General features: G+C 40.8%; 1 protein-coding gene across 3 annotated transcripts; it reads right to left on the reverse strand.

The window, feature by feature from the left end:
* Window positions 1-217: 217 nt before the first annotated feature.
* STAMBPL1 (STAM binding protein like 1) lies at window positions 218-21,644 on the reverse strand. 3 transcript variants are annotated; one of them, XM_059477005.1, is made up of 11 exons: window positions 21,448-21,644; window positions 10,562-10,722; window positions 9,465-9,682; window positions 8,051-8,126; window positions 6,490-6,585; window positions 5,512-5,866; window positions 4,846-4,928; window positions 3,807-3,944; window positions 3,065-3,177; window positions 1,463-1,562; window positions 218-542 (listed from the first exon to the last, which is right to left on the reverse strand). In XM_059477005.1, exons 2-11 carry the CDS (start codon window positions 10,643-10,645, stop codon window positions 486-488), a joined length of 1,320 nt encoding a protein of 439 aa, XP_059332988.1. In that variant the 5' UTR covers window positions 10,646-10,722; window positions 21,448-21,644; the 3' UTR covers window positions 218-485. The 3 variants fall into 3 exon arrangements, with proteins under 3 accessions (XP_059332988.1, XP_059332986.1, XP_059332987.1); XM_059477003.1 differs by having other exon boundaries at window positions 4,804-4,928; XM_059477004.1 differs by having other exon boundaries at window positions 4,804-4,928; window positions 10,562-10,755; window positions 21,448-21,640.
* Window positions 21,645-22,651: the final 1,007 nt, after the last annotated feature.

Below are 22,651 nucleotides of genomic sequence, written 5' to 3' on the forward strand. Positions count from 1 at the left end.
AGGATCAACTCTCAGGTAAAGGATTTGGATACTTCTAAGTATCTTCTGTTTAATAGCTGAAACTGAGCTATAGAAGTTGGACAGGAAAAAAAGATGAAAAAAAAAATCACCTAAACTGATTGATTTGCCTTTACTACATATACAAAGCCAACCACTGTTAAAAACACCTAATTCTCAGAAGGAAATTAATGCAAAAAAGTGACAAAAGAAACATTACTTATTTCAACACAGTTACTGTAGTTTGAAGTTCATTTTATTGTTGTGTTTTATGGGTGAGATTTGTTTACAGATTCAGGGTTAATGCCACTGAACTCCATCTTAACAGAGCAACAAAATAACTCCAAAACAGGCTAGAGCAATAAATATCAAACCATTCAATCTAAAATGTATAAATATAAAAGTAATTTCTGAAAATGTAGGAAAAAACAGGAATCCATTTTTCTATTTTGGCCTTTTGTAGAGTACATTGTTGTGGTCCATCCGTATCACCTCAGGTCCAGCACGATTATCTTTATGTCTTTTCCAACCACATGGGTACATGGCTGCAGAAGAAGTCAACGCATTACTCTCAGAAATCTCAGTAAAATAGCCAGTAACTTCATTACATGTGTAAAAGACCAGTGAAAAGTACCTACATGGAACACAAAATCTTAACTTTTTCCAGAGTTGGACTACCTTCTCATTATTCCTACACTCAGTGATGAAAGAACAGAACAAAACAAAAAACTCTGATCTCTCCTTTTGAGGCCTAATGCTGACATTCAGGGAGCCTGACACCACATAATTTCCAATGTCTCTCAGCATGACTTCTCTGTATTGGATCATTTTATATTAATCAATAGGAGATGCTTCTGTATTTGAAGTGAACCTCATTGAAAAAACCAAACCCTTAATTATTCAAAGGTAAAGGCTCTTATCAGAAATGCCAGTGTTAGCTGGGGGATAGTTCTGGCTGACTGTACTGCTCAGCCACACACACACCATTATGCTGTTGAAACATCAAAAGATACACCAGTTACAGAGAAATGCTCAGAGAAGCCAGGGCAAACTTAGCAATGAAGGAAATGGGGCTTAATCTACTTCCAGCTGTACTTTAAAGCAGCTGGGATGTTTTGTTGGGACACCAAAATTGGAGAGATGAACTGATTCACTGCTTAAAAACGGAAGAGTATAAGAGTAAATCCAATTTGAAAATGTGAGTTTTGCTCCTTCTGAAAGCAGGTAAAAGGGGTGACTGATAGTAACAACCTCTGGCTAACCACCATCTGAATGGCAGCTTGTAACACTCACCTCATGGCTACTTAAGTAGTCTCCTGATGTCTACCTTGGTCAGTGAACCAAGAGTAATGAATTAGTAAAACAGGGGGAAAAGTATTAAGAAATATAATCTCAAGTTTCTGTTTTCAGCAGAACCATGGTCAAGAGTTTGAATAGCAAAAACAGTGTTGAATCATATACTTACATTAAATAACCTAGGGTCCTTTGTATGTGGATGGAATCCCTTCTTTTTACAAGCAGAAACTTCTTGCATGCCAGCATTAGTCAGTCTGAAGATGCCAGTGCTGAAAAGCAGAACATGAAACTCCTGTTACACTCTGCTCCCATTGTACACATCCAAGGTTTCACACACAAATTGCTTTGCTTAAAAGAAGGACAACAGGAAGGTGCTTGGTGACCTTCAACACACAGGAGCCCCGGCTGAGCTGGGTTTTTAAAGCTATTTTAAATCAAGGGGAGTTGTGTCCTGTAAAGGAAGAGATGATGAGGGGAAGGGGACAAAAAGGATCCCAGTACTGTTCCTGTTAGGCAGGTTAGGCCACTGAGGGATAAGGCTGGTTCACACAGGAACATATGCAAACCAGAAACTTGCATGTTCTGGATTGCATTTCACCCAGGGCAACTTAAAAAAATGCCAGCCTTCAAACCAGCTGTGTAAATGACTAGTAGGAGCACATCCTCCCCACTCTTTTAGGTAATCACACAAAGCACTAGAAAATGCACTGCTACAACTCCTTGGGTATTGAATAAAATGTTACAATCCCATCCCTCTGCAAAGAGAACCTATTACCTACAGGGCAGCACCTGACCATATAAATGTTACAGGTTACAGCTGGTTACAGGGTGTCAGCATCAACTGTGAGAGAGGCTTGTGAGAGCAGAGATTTGGAAAGGCATGCAGGCATGCTCAGGGTTAGAAATGCTGGTGCTTGTGCCCTTGCCTCTCAGTCTGTGTTCACAGCTCTGCTACCTGAAGGGCCCATTTAGGAAGTCAGGCAACCAGGACAGGATTCACATCTACTGAGGCAGAAGGCCAGCAGGAAAGGCTGAAGAAATGCACACTCTAAAGAATGGAGTTAGCCCTGGCAACCTGAAATGCCAGGCACATCAAAGGAGAATCACAAATTTGTTGAGGTTGGAAGGAACTTCTGAAGACTGTCTGGTCCAGTCCCCCTGCTCTGGCAGAATCACCTTGAGCAGGCTGCCAGGACCATGTCCAGTCACGTTTTGCTTATCTCCAAGGATGCAGACTTCATGACATCTCTGGGAAACCTGTTCCATTACAAATCTTCACATTAAAATTCACACTATTCTAGTTTTTTTTCCAGATACATAGTTTGTAATTAATTAAATTCAAAAATAGATCCTTATTATCAAAAAAGGGAATTTTACCCTTCTGCTTTGCAAACTGCAATTTGCACATCATTCTAGAGAAATAAGCCTAACTTCCCTCCACACTCTTAAGCAGACAGAATGAAGACAGATCTGCGGTAGGGCATTGGCAATGAGTACTCCAGGATAGCTCCTGTAATGATTACTTTGTTGAGCAGAATATGTAAAAAAAAAACCAACAAAAAAACCTGTGTCTGTGGAGGAAAGAAGAGAGAAACAATGCTGTACATAGAGACTGACTGAAATGCAAGTCTAGGCTACTTATAGAAAACAAAGTCACAACACATTGTTTGTGCCCTTCCTCTGAGTTGACATGTACCCTTTGCAATTGATCAGATTTTATGACAAGGAGCATGGAAAAATACCAAAATATTACTTTAAAATCTGAACTTACTCATTATGCTTTGGTGAACAAACAATTGCAATGGCCTCTGGCAACATTAGCTGATAAGAACAATGAGTATGGAGATCAACACTGGATAAGAATGCAGTTTGTGTTGGATGTGTCTACAAAAAAGAAAGGGAAAACTCAACATCATGAAATATTTCTCACAGGTCAAGGTCAACATACATTTAAGAAGGAAAAATAATTTGTTACAAGTGAAAGCATCAGTAATTCCCCAGGCTGATTTCTAAAGTTCTTCTTAGCCCAGGGTCTATATTGTTCTACATTGTTCAATGTGGAGAAAAGAAGGCTTTTAGGATGAGTTTCATGGAGGCATGTTCACAATCAGATATACAAGCAATTTTCTAATCATGGGGAGAAAAAGGTGGAATGAAGAAGCACAAGACAAATGGAAATGACTTAATTGTGTAAAATCTCTAAGAGAAAAAATAATATTAAATTTAAACAACACAGTACTCCCCTCCCTGACTTTTGAATATGGCATTAGAAAGTAATAAAATACCCCTAAATCAACATAAAAAAAAGTTGCACCAGCAAAAGTAGGCCCATTGTGTCAACAGGATGCCTCAGTTGCATTAAGGAGTTCTCTGTAGAGAACACGAGTGCTTATTTACAGCACTGCAATTTGAATTCAGTAAGCAAATTTGTATTACTCCAGTTGTTTTTTGTTTTTTTTTACATAGTATCTAGAGCCACTCTAAGAAAACCAGAATCTATGAATCATACGTACATGGATCCAACCCAAAGTGAGGAGATCATACTGATCCTGAATACCAAATAATTCTTCCACGTTCTCCATGTCACAGTAGTCTGGTCCTGCAGTTTGCTTTGGCACTATTACATGTGTAATAGTAAATTCATTATGAGTCTGCAAAACAAACATTGACTTAGGGTGGAACAGATTGCCTAAGGAAGAAATGCTGAATCAAAATCTGAAAGATGTCAGCTAACAAAACAGTACAGCTCCACTGATTCCAGTGCAGCTCTACCAACACACTGTACCTAAAAATATGCCTTAGCATTTTATCACGAAAGCATACAGGGTAGTATTGGTCACAACAAAAGACTGTTGTATTGAACTGCTCTCAGTGATCAGTGTTAAAAGACTGTCCTTTAAAATAATTAAAAACACATAAAAGAGCTTTGAGAAAACTATCATGATTTTCTGTGAAACAAGACTAATATTGCTTTTCTTTGCCTTCATGCAGTTCAAATACACTTGGGATCATCTAAAATTCTTCATGTCAGCATCAGCCATGCCATCTTTCCCAGCTCTCAAAGGACATAAAGTGTAATCTAGGTCAAAGGAAAAAAAACAGCCTGAAAATCAAATGTTCTACAGCTTGATGGGGGGATTTCTGTTTTGTTGTGCCACTATTCATTTGATGACTCCAGTGGATTCTGGCAGTCTTTATATTTCATTGTCCTGTAACTAAACCTCACTTACCTTACATGAATGCCAGAGAAAGTACTCGAAAAAGCCTTCATTGTACAGCATGCTGAAAAACTTGCTAGGCTTTACAGCAATAGCAGCATACTTTGAGCAGATGTTTCCCCAGTAAAGCAAGCCCACAGTGCTGAAACAACCACTCAGGTTATAATATGAAGTTCATTACATGGAAGGCTAACCATTTATATCTGCTTTTGCTCTGAAATCAATACATCACAGGATATTACAGCACTATCAAGCATGTCTTCCCCATAAAAATATGAGGTTTAAACTGTACCAGTTTTCCACAGAGAATTCCACATGTCTCTATTCCTCTTACTGTATTTGTCTCTGCCAGCAGCAGAAATTTGTGACAGAGATCCCTGGGCAAAATGACACCTCTGAGTGCTTCAGCCAATTGAGCTAACCAAGAATAAAAAAAAGAAAAAAAAGAAAAAAAAGAGAGAAAGAGAGATAAAAAGGCATTTACAGCTAGCAGCTATAACAACGAAGATCCCTAAAATAAGGAAATATACACAGTGTATTACACTATATTACCACATGTGGAAGTATTATACTTACCACATCATAGACTTCTAATGAGAATAAATCTACAGAACAAACACTTCATCTAAATTGAAGTCACCAACCCACAAGATACACTCACTAGCCCATCCCCTGAGGTGACAGCTGGGACCATCTCCCAGGCCAAGGCTTTCCAGGGGGAACCACTGCAGGTTCTGTTTCTGGTCCCTGGAAGCCTATGGCAAGATTCAGACTTCATTTCACAGGAACACTAAATCTCAATCTCTGTATCCATCCATTGGTACTCAACTGGAAAATGTGAAACTGTGTAACTGTCCTCTTAAAATGAAGAAACAATAAGGAACTGCTGTGTTTGCACAAACCTGTCCATGGTTATTTCAGTATGGGCATCCTCAAAGTGAATAAAGACATATGCAGGTAGACAAAATAAAATAGGGAAAAAAGAAATGTGTGCACTTACTCTGAACAGCACTTAGAGTAGCTGCCGGCTTTAAGACCTGTTCCATGGGCGGCGAATGTCCAGCACAGCCAGAGGTGCCGCGCCTCTCCTTTTTCTCCAGCAGTGCTGCAGATAAGGAGCTGTTCTCTGGTACAGAAACACAAGACAGCATACTTCCATCTATCTGTTCAGACATAACCACACTCTCTTTGATTTTCTGATCTCGAGCTAGCTCTTGCTTCTTAAGTTGATCCTCAAAGAACTGAAACTGCTCTGATTCGAGCTGCTGCTGCCGCATGTGTGCGATTCGTTTCTTCTCTGCCTCTATTAGCTTTTGGTGCTCCAGTTTCTTCAGAAATTCAGTTTTACATTTGTTCTGAAACACAACATAGTGACATCCTCAGAACACCAAAAATGCTAGGAAAAATGGAAGGAAAGGAGCAATCTAACAGTTCAATAAAACCATAAAATCCTGTCATTAAAACGGAACTCTTTTGGAACCTGGTTACTGACCTGGAAAATACAACTATATCCCCAAAGATGGGATGAAAAACATAGCATTGATGGATGGAACAAAAAAGATGTTTCTCAGATGCTTTTTCCAAAACAAGGTTTTAAGCTATAGATTCTGTTTTCAGTGGCTTCAATCTCAATTCAAAGTAGAGCACATTTGGAGCCAAGGAATCTTTTCCACTTATTGACATACTCATACTCAATTTCATTCTCTTTATAAGACAGAATCAGAGTATACCAAAAACGTATTTGGATCTTTGTAGACACTTATTAAGCAAATATAGCAGCACATGTATTTCCTAGCACACATTTGTATTACTTATTTTTAAATGACCAGCTGATTCTCAAGAAGAAATGAAAAGTCATTCCTAAGCAGCTCAGGAAATTATTAGCTTTTTGTAAAACTGGCATTTTACTGCTTAATTTTCAAGTTTTATATGACAGGAAAATATTCATGTCAACATTTAATATTCATATAAAACTTACTTTGTGTTGCATGTATTCTTGATATTCTAAGTTATATTTTTTTAAAAGATCTCTTTTCAGTTCGTCTGTCCGTGGGAATGCAACCTCCTTCAATTTCTTTGAGGTGGGATGGGGAAAAAGATAAATAAATTTACTTTTCACTTTTTAAAAGAGCCACCTGAAAAACAAACTCAGCGGTAACACAGATTTTTTTAAAATACAAAACAGAAAAAAACCCTGCTCTTCTCACAGGAAAAAAAAAAGCAAAAGAGAAAATACACACTATATCATCAGTTTATGAAACTTCTATAGTACATTGCTTTCAATAAATATATTGATTACATTAGTGAAACATGATACATGGCTGCTTCTTATCTCAAGGAAAAGATTAGTCCTTTTAGTAGGAGTGTGTTATCTCTGTCTTGTTTAATAGGAGTGTGATGACTAATGTTTTTGTTGTGGGCGTAATTCTTAAAAAAATGCTAAGACCAACTTAGAGAGTTTCAGGTAGGATCATTGCATTTTTCTCTGGAACTTCCCAGTCAGAAATATGTCTGAATATGCCCATTTCCAAGACGTAAAAAAAGGTTTTTTTTAAGAAATAGTTATGCCTGTAGCTTTCTGTCACAGACCCAGCAAAACAACAATTCTTATAATACCAATAGAACCAATACCCAATGCTTTCTACTCAGGGCTAGTACAAGGCTAGTACAAGGCTTCACAATTATTTTGTGAAGGCTAGTACAAAATAATTCAGAGGCTGTAGGCAAGGGAGGGAAAGCAACCATGTGCTTAAATCCTGCTGAGTGCCACAGGAGAAAGCAATGTTAGATGTCCTTTCTCAGTAGGGATGTTCTCCTAGTGGACCACAGTTGGAACTTAGGCATGGATTATTTTGGTTTTGAGTAAAACATTCAGTTTAACAGTAGAGAAAGCAAGCAAACATGGGGGCACAGAGCAAGAGACACTCATGGTCCTACTAGCAACTCTCACTGGGCAGTTCCAGCTGTTTTAAGTTCAGTATAAGGCTACACTTATAATTTATTTAGGATTTATTTTCTAGAGGGGAAAAAAACAAAAGTAAAACTATTTTGTATGGAAATGGAGGGGAAAAAATCTGTTAAAAACTAAGCAAATACATATATGGTAATAAAGAAAAAAATATACTTTACTTATTTAGCAGAGTAAGCAAATACTGCACAGGCACCAGTAATGCCACACATTTCTCCTTCTGTTTGCAATAGTCAGTTTGGACCATTATCCATTCACATAATTGGGACCAGAATCAAGCTAAGTACTGTCAACATATGCATTTTTAATATGCAAACATTCAGAAATATATGTACCTGGGCTCCCAACAATCTACCAACTTATTCAGACCATTCTCATTCATGTTTTAGATCAATAATTTAATTTCCAAAATAAAACATGTATGAGTAGTGGAGAAAAGTATCAGAAATTGAAGCTGTGATGGCTGCTATGGGTGCTCTGGGGAAAAAGAAGCTATGGCCTATAGGGGCTGGGAAAAATGAAGAGGTTCTCAGTAAAACATTTCATAAAGACCAGGAAACCATAACCCTACCTTAATAATATCTTGTTTTTCTGGTACTGCACATTGGTGATAGTCTCGGTGGCTGGGCAGCTTTTCTACAAATAACCTAGAAAATTAAACATGCATGTGTTTAGTCAGAAGAATATCCATAATAGCTCTCATGTTGGCAGAAAAATCAGTTTCACATAACTGTTAAACACTGAATTCCAGATGACTTGGACCAGGGTTCTACACACATGTTTAAATTAACACATTGTGGTATGGACCTGTATGGGACACACAGAAGAAGGACAGGAGACTATTTTCTATGACTGATATATTTTGGTTGCCATTAGTACTGGGTTAAGTTAAAAAAAAGCAAAACTACCCTCCACTCTAGTCAGTGCTAGTAAATCCTATTTTTATTCTCTTCATCTGTTCTTAGCCAAAATGCTGACTCCCCAATGGAAGACAAGAATGCAACACTGACTGTCACTGAAGCAGGTATTTTTACCAGACCAAGCTGCACAGATAAATTATGGCAACACTCAGCTGCAAAGAGTTTGTAATGCACAGCTGCTATTATTCTTTCAGCAATTTGCACAATATTCACCTCCAGACCCTCTTTTTATAGAGACAGATGCATTTGAAAACAGGTGGACTAAGAAAGGCTTGGTCTATTTTTCAGAGTATGAAGAAAATAAGGAGGGAGGAAGGATGTTTCCTTTGCAAAAATTTTAAAATAGGCACTGTAAAAAAAACCCCAAACCTTTCTGAAGTAATAAAACAAACCAATCAATCCCACAGCAAAAGTAGCTAGGTTAAAAGTTTAAATCTGCCAGTGATATATTTTTCAGCTGTCTATTTTGAGAATTGTAATGAAAGCTGGCCAGATTTGTTCTTTTGTGGTAAGGAGAATAATCATGAACATACATTGTAGATTTTGCATTTATTCCTGTAAGAAACATTAAATTATAGTTAATCCTTTTGGGGGGAAAAAAAGTAAAATGAAAGCAAGAAAACACTTTTCTCATGCTTTTTTAATTATGGTGCAATACTACCATTCTTAAGATTGGCAGATGCTCATAGGACATAACTACTAAAGGCTTAGAAATCTTATTTAAACATTGCTATTAAAGTCAGAAATTTTATTTAGCCAACATGCTGACATATAAAGAATATGGGGGGCAACAGTGTCATGGTATGGCCTGGCAGAGTAAACTCAAACCTCTGTTAGGTTAATTCACGCCTGGCAGTTCACACGTGGATAGGACAACCCCATGAAAAGGTGGCAGGAAGTTTTTTACAAATCTCACGCTCAGTGCAAAATATTTCCAGAGAACAGAGCTGTTCTGCAAGAACACACTAAACAAATTTCTCCTTGTGTAAAGGGTTTCTCAGGGCAGCTCTCCATTTCATTCACTCAGAATTACAAGCTGTAAAGGCTGATGATCTGCTCCCTTACGTGATGAACTTGTTGTAGAAGACGAAGGCGTTCTCCAGGTTGCCCTCCTCCATGTAGACGGCGGCCATGCGCTCCATCTCCACGCCCGAGCGGAAGTACCGCCGCGGGGTGATGTCCTCGTTGATGCTGATGTTGCTGCCCAGCTTGCTCAGGGCACGCACCCGCTCCTCCGGGCTCACTGAGATGTCTGTGTGGTCAGGAATAGCCACCAGCTTTCTCTGAAAATGAACGGTCTCGTTAGCTAAGAAAACATTCTGTTTCGCTTTCAGTAAGTGGTCTCAGTCAAGAAGCTCAAGGGAAATATTCAGCTAGTTTTTTTCTGAAAATAGGCATTGGTTTCTCCACCTCTAGCCACAGCTGAAACATTACAACATTTTTCTTAATTGCAAGTAAATTGTGATCAAAAAGAAAAGTTATTTTATTCCCTCCAAAAACAGCAGCAAAAAGGATAAAATTAGGAAAATACTTGTGGGAAAAAAATTAAGTAAATTACTGTAGAAATTACCAAAGGCAGTATAAAGTGTGTTCTCTTTAAAAGCCCCCACACATGGATTCTACAAGGTTCTGTCTTAAGTTACTGAAATAATTTGATGGATGTCCTGAACACTCAGACTCCTATTACATGATGTATAGCATTTGACTGCTAGAAATAGTTCAGGAAACAAAGAGCAATAAGTTCCTCTGGTGAGTCAACAGTTCACTTCAAAGATTCATTTCCAGTTTTAAATGAGGCAGTTAAAGACTAAGAAGTTCAAACTAATTACTGAAGAAGAACCATAGCTGCTTATTATGGTCATTACCTTCCTGGTAATTAATAAATAAATAAATGGCTACTGTAAGTTGTTTCCCTCTTACTTTGGTGAAATTTTTTACTCTTTCTATTCAAAATGCTCATTTCAACTTCTTAAAACTCTGGTTGCTGACACTCCATAAATCACCCATACATAAATATAATAAATTCCAACAAAACTTTCAGGCAGCATGCAGGAAAAGACCCATGGAGCTGAGAGCCACCACTGCTAAATTGCTCTCTTGAAAGTTTTCCTAATAGAAAGAGAAGTTGCTCAGCCACTGAAACACTTTTCTGTGATACATACCAATGAGCTGACAGTGAATGGCTGCTCCATGTTGTTGTCTGCCTGCAAACCAAGAAGATTGCTGTTTTCCTCCAAAGTCTCCATCTGACTGAAAGGCCAGTACCAATCCTGAGCTCAGTATTTGCCACCAGATGTCTCAGGGTTTAATAGCCCAAGGGAAACTGGAATATAGATATGCTGATTGTGGTTGTGTGCTGGAAAAAATAAGTCATTCAGATGAGAAATATATCCAAATGTCACATAACTTTGCATGCCAGCAGCCACTCATTACTTTGGTGGCACAGTACTTATACATTTAATAATAATTTAAAACTTACCAGGTGTCTAGAATTTAAATAGGGAATGCATAAGGGCTTATAGTGCAGTTGTGAACTAGTTGACCTGTACTAAGATTATTTCAGCAGATTTCAACACAATAAATTATTTTTACAATTTTTATAGCAACTTAAAAACCCACTAACTTTCAAGTATTAAGTGAAAAACACAGAAGTTTGAGGATTTAGAATCTGTGCTTCCTTGAGCATATGTTTACAAACATATTTATAAAAAGTATGAATCTGGTATCTTAATTTTCTGCTAAGACTATGAGAAATAAAACTTTATACACAAATTTGTATCAGTAATATAAAGCACAAAAAATACCTCAAACACCATGTGTTCCACCTGCACAGCTTGCTGGTTTCAACATTCAAAATACAATCAACTCTCACAAGCCAACGAATAAAAATTCCTCCTTGCACAGCTTTGAACAAGTAAAGAAAAAAATGTAGATGTTGTGGTCATCAAAAAAACAACCCAAAAGGAAACTAAACCAAAACAAGGAAACGCAACTCTGAGAGAGGAATGAAATACTCAAATTACACAGGAAATGTGAAAATTAAGTTTCTAATGTGTTTTTTCACTTATGTGCTCAGTCTAAACAGATTTGATCTTGCATGTCATGGGCTCTTCATAGGTTGCAATAAACTTACTTATGCTTTGTAAAAGCATAGAGTGGGTTCAGCAAAGACATTTTTTCAGCACACCTCTCTCTAGAGAGATGCCAGAGGACTCTGGGTTGAAAAAAACAGCCCTAATGTGTTTTTAGATGCTATATTTCTCAAGTATCGATTTTTGTGTTCGTCTCTTTCTCATTTTTCTTCCAAAAAGCAATACTATCTATTAGATCAGTCCTTAATTTTAACTTTTAGTGCAATTCATTTTAAAGAAGTTTTGCTAATTAAGGTATTCAAACTGCTTGCATAATTTGTAACCAAAAAAATAAGCAAGGCTTATACATTTGAGAAAACAATCTTAGTTGTGGTTGCGGTGCTAATTAAAATAGTTCTCTAAGCCATTTAATTTTACATACATGGAGCTCTGGTGTAAATGATCACCTTGGCAGGAGAGCCTATTCATTGCCTGCTCACAAACTGCAGAAAGGCCCCATGGGACAATGATAAGGAAATATTTTTGCTTTAGCCTATTCCAAGAAACTTTCTGCTTTAGGGCTCGCTCCACCTGAAACCCTTCTTTGCTGAAGGACTGTGGATGTGGAAGGCTCTGGAAGAACAGAGCTAAAAGCTTGGCCAGTGCACAGTTTGTGTCAGACTTCTGGCCCTGCAGCCCAGATTCTATGCGGAAATAAAACCTTCAATCAGAGACACTGCATGCATACACTTTGTGGAACTCAGGAACAAAAACGAAAAACCAACCCAACCAACCAAACAAGAAAGGACTTAAAAAACATATTTTACAAATACTTATCCATTCACTTATCCATCACTTGTGAATTTTAAATTTTATTTCCCCTAGAAGCATCTGGGACAGCTAAAATACTTGAATGGAAGAATGGATTTGGTCTAAAATATGCATCCAAGCGTAACAAACTGCAAAATGTTCTAGTCACTCATGTATATAAAAATCATTCAAAAGTAAAGGTGCAGAAATGTATTTCTTTCCAATTTCTTATTTCATTTTGCAGCTTCTGGCAAGAAAGCTTTTCTGTAGCAGTTTTTCATTCTGCTTTCAAGGCTTTCTCCCTTAGGAGGCCTTCTGCAAAGCCTGGAAAGGAAATGGACATTAAGGACAATGCTCATGAGATGGTTCCCACTGAAGACATGGAATATGGACCAAATGCTTCTTTCAGCTGTTACCATTCCTTGGAGACCTTTCAGTCCAGCTGGTAGGCAATTGCAAAGAAGTTACTGCAAGTGGCAAATACAGGAGTCACTAATTAGGGGTCTGGGTGTTTTCTTGGGGCCAGCACTCCCAAAGAGGTCTTTAATAAAGAACCCTGTGGTATTCCCCCACCAAAATCTCTTTGGAAATGCCACAGGAAGACATCATGGAACCCTTTACTTGCAAATATTTCTCAACTTGACTGGCTCTAAGAGTATTAAAATTATAAACACAATTCAGTCTTCTTTAAACCTAAAGAAGCATTTGTTATAATTATTTTTTAAAGTGTAATACCAGGTATTTTAAACAGGAGACATCTGGTAATAGCAGAAACTCACACTTCCTCAAAATTGTGTCACAGCCTGGAAAGGATGAAGAAGCTCTGCAACAGACATAAGACATGCCACAGTGCAAGAGCTTAGCAGAAGAATGTCTGCAAATAAAAGAAGAAACTGTCTTTGTAAATTTAGTTTCAGGAACACACTAAAAATGAGACACTGTAAATAAAGAAGAAATACTAAGATGAATTTGTATCCCTTTTACAAAAATGTTATATAAGATTCAAATACATTCACTATTAGAGGTGGCAGTGTAACTTCAGAAAAAAAATCCTATAAAGATTGTGGGCTGACTTTTGACTGCACTCCAATAAATTATCCTTAACATGTGGACGCACGGGCAGAATTCTGAATGATTAAAATGCAGAGAGTTAAGATTTACTGCAAACAGCACCAGAGGCATGTGTGCCAGGGGCCTGGAATGCCTGTGTGCATAACGCTCCCCATGCTCAGCTCCACAGTCACCTTCAGCTGCTCCAAGGGCACGGCACTGCCAGGGGCTCCCCGCACCCTCACCATCCTTCTCTGTGCTCTCACTTTGCTGCCTCCACCGACTTCAAGGCACGTTGTACCTGATCCAAATTAGAATTAAATGGACTTTTACTTCATTCTCCAAATCGAAATGCAAAGGAGCAGGCAGAACCATGAAGCCAGCAAAGCAGAGAGGTTTGTCACTTTCTGAGGCACTGCTGTCCTAGATTGATATGAGCTGGCTTTGAAAGGGCACCCTAAGAGTTTGTATAGTTCCTACAAAAATTGTCCAGGTCTAGCAAGTGATTCTGTTTTCCAGAAATATATTTCACTTTACAAGAGTAAAGATAAATTCAAATACCAAATCTCTCTGTATAGCTGAAACTAATTATACTCAAACATACAAAATACTTATGCTAATACAATGAACTACACTCCAACCTCAACCACAGGGGATAAATACCAATGCTAGCTTGGAGCTGTCTATTATACTCTAAAGTGCTCAAAACTCCAAGAGTGAAGATGCATTTTTCTACTTCACTATTTCAGGCATTCCAGTTAACTTAGATGGACTTAGGTAATGTTTGTTTGAGGAGAAATGCCAGGACATTTAGCATTCAAATTAAGTTTTTTCTAATTATGAGTTTTCTGATAGTTATTACCAAATAATAAGAATAATCTAATATCTATTCAATGGTTAAGAAATTTTTCTTGATTTCATTGGGAATAGCACTTCTCATCAAATCCCATATCCTCCTCAAAAAGCATTTGTTTTCCCATATGTCCCATCTTATTATTGTATGTATTATTCCTTGACAAATCCAGGTTTATTAAATCAAAGCCATTCAGCCACAAGAAAATAGAGCAAACTGAAAAAAACAGCAATTTAAATGGCATTGAAAGTCCTTCTGTTCAGGCTAACAAGCATGGTACCAAGTAGCAGGGAAATGAAAAGCAGAGAGAACAATTTTAAATGAAAGTACATGCCAAGAGTAGGACATGAAGACAGAATAAGCATATCCAGTACCTCAGGAGCAGACTCATGAGACAGAGGTGGTGTGAGAAGACCTGGGGAATGCATGCACAAACCAACCCTTCTGAGAGCTGCAATATCCCAATTCACCAAAAATTCCCCAACGCTCTCATGGTTTGCTGCACGCTGGCACATCAGGCATTGCCAGGCTGGCTGGAGGTGGCCAAGAGAGGCACCCTGGCTGTGCTCAGGGCCCATGCCCTGCTGGCTCTCCCCGTGACACACGTGTGGGGTGGCACTGAGAGGTGACACACACGGCTGCACGGCTGCGGTGCTGCAGGAGCTGCACGGGTGGTGTTTGCAATGCCTGCAGCACAGCACTGCAGCCAGGGCACAGCCTGGCACAAGGAGCAGGTCTCTGTGCCTTGCTGGGACAGACCCCGAATGTCCTTCCCTGATGGAGCCTGGCTCTGGGAGGTGACTGTCCCGGCCAAGGCAGGGACACCAAGCAGGACCATGCTCTGCCCAAGGACGCCCACAGGGACTGTGGCACCCCAGCGGGAGCTGTGCTGCTCCAGCTCTGCACACTGGACACAAAGACAAGCTTAGGGCGTCAGGACCTTCCAGAAACTGACTGCAGAGTGCTAGCACTGAATTTCAGCCCCTTGTTGTCACCTGGAGGCTGCTTTCCCTTCTTCAGTTCTCCAGAAGAGGCTGAACGAGCAATGTCGCTCGTTCTTGAGACGTTCTGAGAAATGTTGAATGAGCTTTTGGATTCTTAAACAAGTAACTGAGTAACTTCCATAAATATTATTAAAATATATATCATTATCTCTTTGTAACATTAGTTACTTTGAAACATTTGAAACTTGAAACTTTGAAAGAGTTTCCTCTTGTAACACATTTTTAAATTTCAAGGGAATTAATCATAACAAGGACTGCACTGCTGCCAGCAACATTTATCAATATTTTGATTATTTATCTTCCAGAAAAATCTTTGTTAAAGAGATCACTGGCAAAGTTTTCCAAAGCACTTTCTTCATTCAAAGATTATGTTAAAAATAATCCATGCAATGATTTATTCTCTGAATATTTTTAATGGTTGATTATTCCAGAAATACTCATCCTTTTTTTTCATATTTTTGTGGAATGTAAAGCCTAGATGAGGTTCCCACCAAAATCATTCACTTCACTCCATTGGGATCAGGATTCTTAAAGTATATCTGGAAATATTTGCTAATATAGCAGCTGAAATGTAGTATAGTTCTTTTTGAAGCTACTCTTGAGAGAACTGTTCTGCAGCCATCCCATGCAAGAAAAAGCTTACTTTAATATTGCCATGAGAAGTTAGCACAATCATACTTCATGTTACTATACTAGGAAGTGTGATGATTACAGAATCCTAGAATAAAGATGCATGTCAAACCATAAGGAGGTCAGTCCTCATTAAAATAGCCAAATTAGCAAGTGCAAATAACACCTTTCAATTACCCATAATGGAACAAAGTTGTCTCAGCAAACTTTAAATAGGTCACACCAGTGATTGCCAGATGAAGGTAAAGGACCATTTCATGCCAGTAAGTCACCCATGAAGCATATACTTAAAATTCTGTACTTGGAAGTGGATACTCAAGTGGATTTGGTGAAAAACAGGTTAGAAATACAGGCACCTATCTCATTCAGCTCATTTTTCCAGGCCGTGTATTGGCACAGCACATGATTATTTATATACACACACACTTAGGTTTGATATATAAAGATGCTAAATACCAGCCTAAATAGCAAACTGCCTTCTGTTGGTTCTCTCCAAAAAGAAACAGCATATTCATCTGTCAACATGCTTTTTGTAACAAGCATTCATCATCACAGCAAGTGATTCAGCTGGTATAGTAAGCAGTCTCTTCTGGGGAAAAAACCCAACAAAGCACTGAATGTCATGGCAAGAAGATTTTCTTGTGCAGAGGAAATACCCAATCCACAAAACTCAACAGAATGGCCTTTCAAAGAAAGGAATCACTGCGAGGAGCCAGTTCCTGAAAGCCCTGTGCCTTTCAATGGAAAAGTTGCTCTTTACAGCTACTACTGAGCTCAGCTCTAGAAAAGCCCATCTCAGTAACAGCTCTTAGTCTGACAGTGCTCCATTTAAACAGCAGCTCTAAGACCACCTCCCAAGCTCCACTAACTGCCAGGAGCAGCTGCTGAGCTATACAACCATCTCTCCTAGAAGTGGGTCAAGAACATTTTGTCTTTCTCACCGGTGAAGGAGCAGTGCCTCCCATGTCCCAGCACACTGCCCAGAGCCCCTCTGTGTCACTGGAGGATTGACAGCAGCACCTTCACCTGCCTGGGCACTGAGAGGGAGAAATCACGGGCAGGGGAGATCCTCCATGCACAGGTCTGCCAAACCCAAGTCTTGCTTATATGCTTAGACCACTGTGCTGTATCTTGGATCACAAAACTGAGCTTTATTTTCATCTAAAAAAAGAATGGGCGACACAAGGGTCTGTTTTCCCACTTCAAAACGAAGTTTGAATTAATTGTCTGAAGACTGTTATAGTTCTGCAAATATTTGGACTACTGCAATTAGCCATCGTAGTTTCTTGAATATCATTGACTACCTGTTTTCTAAGGACAGCATTTCTCTTGGCACACATACAAACATCACCGCATCAAGAAGCTGTGTTAATAAAATTAGATTGCTACTGGTTCTAAGACTCTGATAAACCACTACAATATGCAGATAATGTCCAACATGGCATGTGCAAGAACCTGACTTGTGCTCCCTACAGAGTATGTGAATGCAGAGCCTACAGGCTTCTCTCTCCTATTGCTTCACAGCACAGAGGACACCTCTGATTGGCAACTATTTTCTCATTCATTTTTATTCAGGCTGTTTTGAAATCAACATCTAGTATGGTTGTGCTACTACAACATAACCCAATGCATTTGAGCTGTACAGATAGATGGCATCTTTCTTCCAGATTTGTTAACAAGCTCTGTCTATAACAATACTAGTGACTTTTAGCAGAATGTCCTCAAAAAAGGACTGGAAATATTAAACATTCAAACATGCACTTGTGAACTGACAGTTCATGCTCTTGTGGATTCTTGTGTTAAAAGAAAACACAATCCCTCCTCCCCCCTCCTTTCTTTAGTGACACCATTCAGTTTTAGCAAAAAAGCATTTTTAACTTAATGGATAAATATCAACCATGGTAGAATGTCTTGGATTACAAGCAAAATCTTTCTTAGGCAGTCAGTGAAATATTACTTATGCAACACAGAACAGCATCTTTCCAGTGACCCACTAAAAGGATGTTCTAGACATGATGTAGAAAAACAGTGCCATTTCCTTCCTTTGGGAAATCCACAACAATCTCCCAAGAAAATTGCACCAGGGCACAGTAACCCAGAAGAGGACAGAAGTACAAGAAAGAGCTGCTTTTATACAATTTGTTCTTTGATGATTCAACTGAAATACTGAAAAAAGGAGATACTTGCAATCCATTACATCAGTAATAAAACTAACTTCCACCATGAAGACAAGAAGCTGTGTTGCTAAGGGAAACAAATGAGAGGTTAAAATCAGCACAGAGGCCTGCAACTCCATACACTTCTGAGAACCAAAGAAAGCAGGATTCCTTGCAAAGCCTTAGGTGTCACAGATTTATTTTTATCTGTATCCCTATTTCTCTCAGGGACAAGGTCCCACTAGGCTAGAGGGGTTAAGAATCTTCTGGTTCTTCCTATAAAATGCAATGATTTTTTTTTTGGCAAAATACATTCTACCTAAATTTAGAACACTTGAGACTCCATAGCATCTAACAAGGACACTTGTTGATTAACTGAGTAACTGGTTGCAGCAATCAATTTCTGTTTCTATCAGATGACAAATTTTTATGCTGTCTTACTTTCTATAGTTCAAAATATAGGGGACAAAATAAAAGTGAGCCAAATTTATTTGACATTTCTGACATATAAATTCACACTTTATTTGAAGCCTATTAAAGTGCCTATAAAGAATGAAACTTGTTTTTTTGGCCTCACATCTAGAAAAAAATAATTTGAGGCATTCGTTCAAAGGATTCTGACTGTTTTGTACAAAAATGGTTAAGTAAGGAAAGGTAAGAAATGGATAGTGAGATTACCTACAGGATGAAGTGTGATCAATCAGTACGAACAACTACCATTTTATCTAGCATGATTCTGCTGTACAATGTTTATATTAAAATAACACAGTTAATTGATTTCATAAGGGAATCTTTGACCTTCTCCCCTATTCCAGATGATTCAGGATGTAACATGCTATGACCAAAAAAAACCCAGGAAAAACAAGAGGAATGCCTGGTTCTATGAAAAGATTTCTGTGAGCTTTAGACTGCTTGTTCTACTTGGATAGTTACAATATTTCATTTCTCTTACTTAGGTTTCTAAGATTGACAGTGTTAAGCACATGTTTTATAGCAGCACTGGCTGTAACACAGCTCACAGGGCTGCTTGACAGTCAGCTGAATGATCCAGAATACCAAAGCTGAGCATGATGACTTTTGGTTGACATTTTGTACCCCTGCAGGCCAACAGCTTCATCCCAGTGCACCTACCCACAGTCTACCTTTGAGCCTTTCAAATTATCTGCTTTTCCCCTCAGGACGAGCCCATTGATCTTTGCAGCATACACAAGCTCCTTTTTATACCAACATCGAGCATTAGATGTCTCTGAAGGCTTTTTGACAGCAGTGCAGAGATGCTGATGGGTCAGAGATGCTAAAAGCTGCTCCTATGCTGATTGTGTGCAGAGCCCACAGCTTCCATAACGCAATTCCCTGTGTTGTGAGCTGAATGTGACTCATCCAGAGCTGCCAGTAGGAAGTGGTAGGCAGAGGGTTGTGTCTGAGGAGCTGCCTGACTCACAGCACCTCTGAGAGGCACCAGCACCTGGGCAAGATTGACAAGCCTGGGTTTTTATCATAGGAATTTCTTTACAACAACAGCACTAAGCCACTGCACAAGGATTGTTCAGGAACTGCACAAACAAGGTAATTTTCTTTCATGGATTGATACTTCTATTTATAATGGAAAGCATGACCAGAAAATGTGTTTCCTGGCATAACAACCTAAATGTTCTAATTTTATCAAAATTGTATAGACAAAGACTTCCTTTACATGGCAGCAGACTAATTTTCAGAACAAAAATTGGAAGTGTAACATTTGGTAAAGAAATAAAATTTCAGGAGTCTCATAAAACCAGAAAAAAGCATTATTCATACATGTCCAGCAAACAGAGACCAAAAACTTAGTTTTATACGGTATTTGTTCAGTGCCTTCAATGCACAAGTCACCTTGCCATTCCCTCAGCAGCTGAAGGATTTTACAACATCCCTCACCTTGAGCTATACTGTTCCTGATCCTGGTGATTAACTTCCAGGAAAAGCCTTAAGGCCTAACCTTCAGGAGGCTTAATGCACATAAAGAAAACCACACAATAAATGCCTTCACAGCGTCTGCAGAGCAATATCAAGTAATACAAATGACTGCAGGATTGATCAAAATAATTTTTAAACATAATGCTACAAAATACCTCCTTGTACTTACAGCCATTTAAAATACTGTACACACACACCCACACAAGGACCCCCAACTATGAAACTGGTACCTGCAGAATTATACAGAATTTGGGATGAATGCTTCCTGCATTCCTACCCTATCCTGTGATCTATGAAACTCCAGACTTGTAAACACTGGCCTTTAGTTATCCAAACATTTAGCACTTTGACATGCAATATACCAGCTGCAATGCATTTAGTACATGAGAAAACTCATCTGTTTCAGAGTAAATTGCCCGACCAGCACCCACAACAACAAACCCGGGCTCCATTCTCCTGGGAACATTCAATGAAGTTCTAGGTCTATATCCTATTTTCTACAACTTGGTTGTCTAAGGCAAGTCATCAATATATGCTACCTACAGTTTTGGATAGTAATCCATTTAAGCCTGGAATGAGGAGAAACCTCACTTCTGTGCAGACAGAACTTTCTCAAAGCTGGTCTTCAACCTGGGGAATGAATGTCCTGAGAATTACAGTGTCTCCAAGATCTCATAATCTCACTGCTTCCCATTGTCAGTAGAAGGTGGAGGGTTTCCTGCCCATGACTTCTCAGAGCATTCAGAACCACGTGCATATTAAACACAAATCATTCCAGATCAAGAGGAATTCCCCCAGAAGAGACTTTCTGGCACCTTCCTGAAACCGGGCAGCATGTGCAAGAGTGAGACACATTCCTCAGGGCACTTCAGAAGGACACCTGAGATCCTAGAGAGGTCAAAAGGAGGCAGGTACAAAACCAAGTACATGAACAGAAAAAGCTCATCACAGAGTTACAGATGCTCAGCAACCACAATTTCTACTGGTTTAGATTCTTTCACTTTCTATTCCGATGACCACCTTTCACATATATACGGAAATAATTTAAAGCCAAAACACTATTATCGGTTTGATGTGCCCCTGGCACACGGCACCATTCCGGACTCCCACCACACCGCCCCAGCCCTTTGCGAGCCGCAGCGGAGTCAGCAGGTCCGGCCGGCCGGGCGCGCTGCCCGCCGCCCCCCGCAAGGCACAGCCCCTCACAGCCCCGCGCTGCCCCCGCCGCTCCCGCTCCCCGCTCCCGCCGGGTCCCGCCCTGCCCGGAGGGAGGAGGGCTGTCCCGAGAGGCCTCCGCGGCTCCGCACCTGACACCGGGGCGGGGACGGGCGCTGCCCGGGCCGAGGAGCGGATGGAGCGGGTACCGGCCCTTGCCGCTGCCGCGGCCCCGGAAGGGGTCCCGGCCCTTGTGGCTGTGCCCGCAGGGGCCGCCGGCGCAGGCGGCGAGATGGATGGATGGAGGCGGAGGCAGCGCCTCGCCTGGCCGCTCCGCTCCCGCAGGGGCAGGGCGGTGCTGCTTACCGGCTCTCGCATCCGCGCTGGCGGCGGCTGCCGCGGACAAAGCGCGGGCCGGGGGGAGGCAGGAGCGCCGGGCGGCCTGGGCCTCGTCCTGCTTCTCTCTCTCTTCTTCTTCCTCCTCCCGCCTCGCCTCGCCTCGCCCGGCCGGGCCGCGGCTCCGCGGGCGCCCTGCGCGGGAGCGGCCCCGGGCGGGCGGGCAGGTGGCGGCGGGCACCGAGCGCCCTGCGCCGCCGCAGCCGGGCCCGTCACCGTGCGGGGCGAAGGGAGGAGCCTGCGCCGCGCCGGGAGAGCGAGCGAGCCGTGCCGCTCCGCGCTGCGGGCTCCGGCCGGCGCAGCCCCGCCGCTGCTGCTGCTGGTGCCGGGGCTGAGGGCAGCGGGAGCGCCCTGCGGGGGCGGAGGGTGCTGGGGGCAGCACGGTCCGTGCGCACCTGGGATGGGCCCCCTCCGCGTTCCCCACGGTACCGGCGCCAGCCCGGCCATCACTGAGTCAGTCTTTATGTGCTTGGGTACCGGAGGGCATGCACACCTCACCTGGGCTCTCCTGAACTTTGGGAAGGGCTAACTCAGGGGAAACAATGTTTTGGAGGAAGCTGTGGGTAAGGAGGAAAAGGACGAAAGATAACTGAAGGTGTGGTTGGCAGTGTGAGGCTGCTGTACCTGGAAAGCGGCATGCTGGACAGGAGGGCCTTCCTCTGAAGCAGAGGAGGTAGGCTGGGTTTCTGAGGAGGCAGGGCACTGCTGTGGGCTGGCCTAGATCTTTGCTGTTCTCTGAGTGTTCAGCCAATGCAGCAGATAGTCACTCCATGATAAGTTTGGATGACCCTTATGCTGTCTTTTTGCTGAACTTGCTCGGAAGGTATTGATCATATTGATGCCTTTCCTGGACTCCAAACCTGAACATGGAAGTCTAGACATGATCTAAGATATTTGTATTTAGCTCATCTTGCACCCCCAAACACAGTAATGTATTTTTCCTTCCCTCCTTTCATTGTGTGTGAGGCTGTTCTGGCTGCTTGGCTTCCGCTCTTGGTGCTGGTGGCTGTGGAGTGACACCACAGGTCTTGGCCCTGGCTTTAAGAACAGGAGGGACTGATTTGGGCAAGCAACAAAAATCCAGTATGTTCAAGCACCTACCTTGTTATCTTGGATTTGGCTGAGAGAGTTATGAAATAGAGGCTCCAGTCTATGCCATGGAGGGTTTTCACTG

The sequence above is a fragment of the Ammospiza nelsoni genome, chromosome 8 (assembly GCF_027579445.1).
Source record: "Ammospiza nelsoni isolate bAmmNel1 chromosome 8, bAmmNel1.pri, whole genome shotgun sequence".
Classification (NCBI taxonomy): Eukaryota; Metazoa; Chordata; class Aves; order Passeriformes; family Passerellidae; genus Ammospiza; species Ammospiza nelsoni.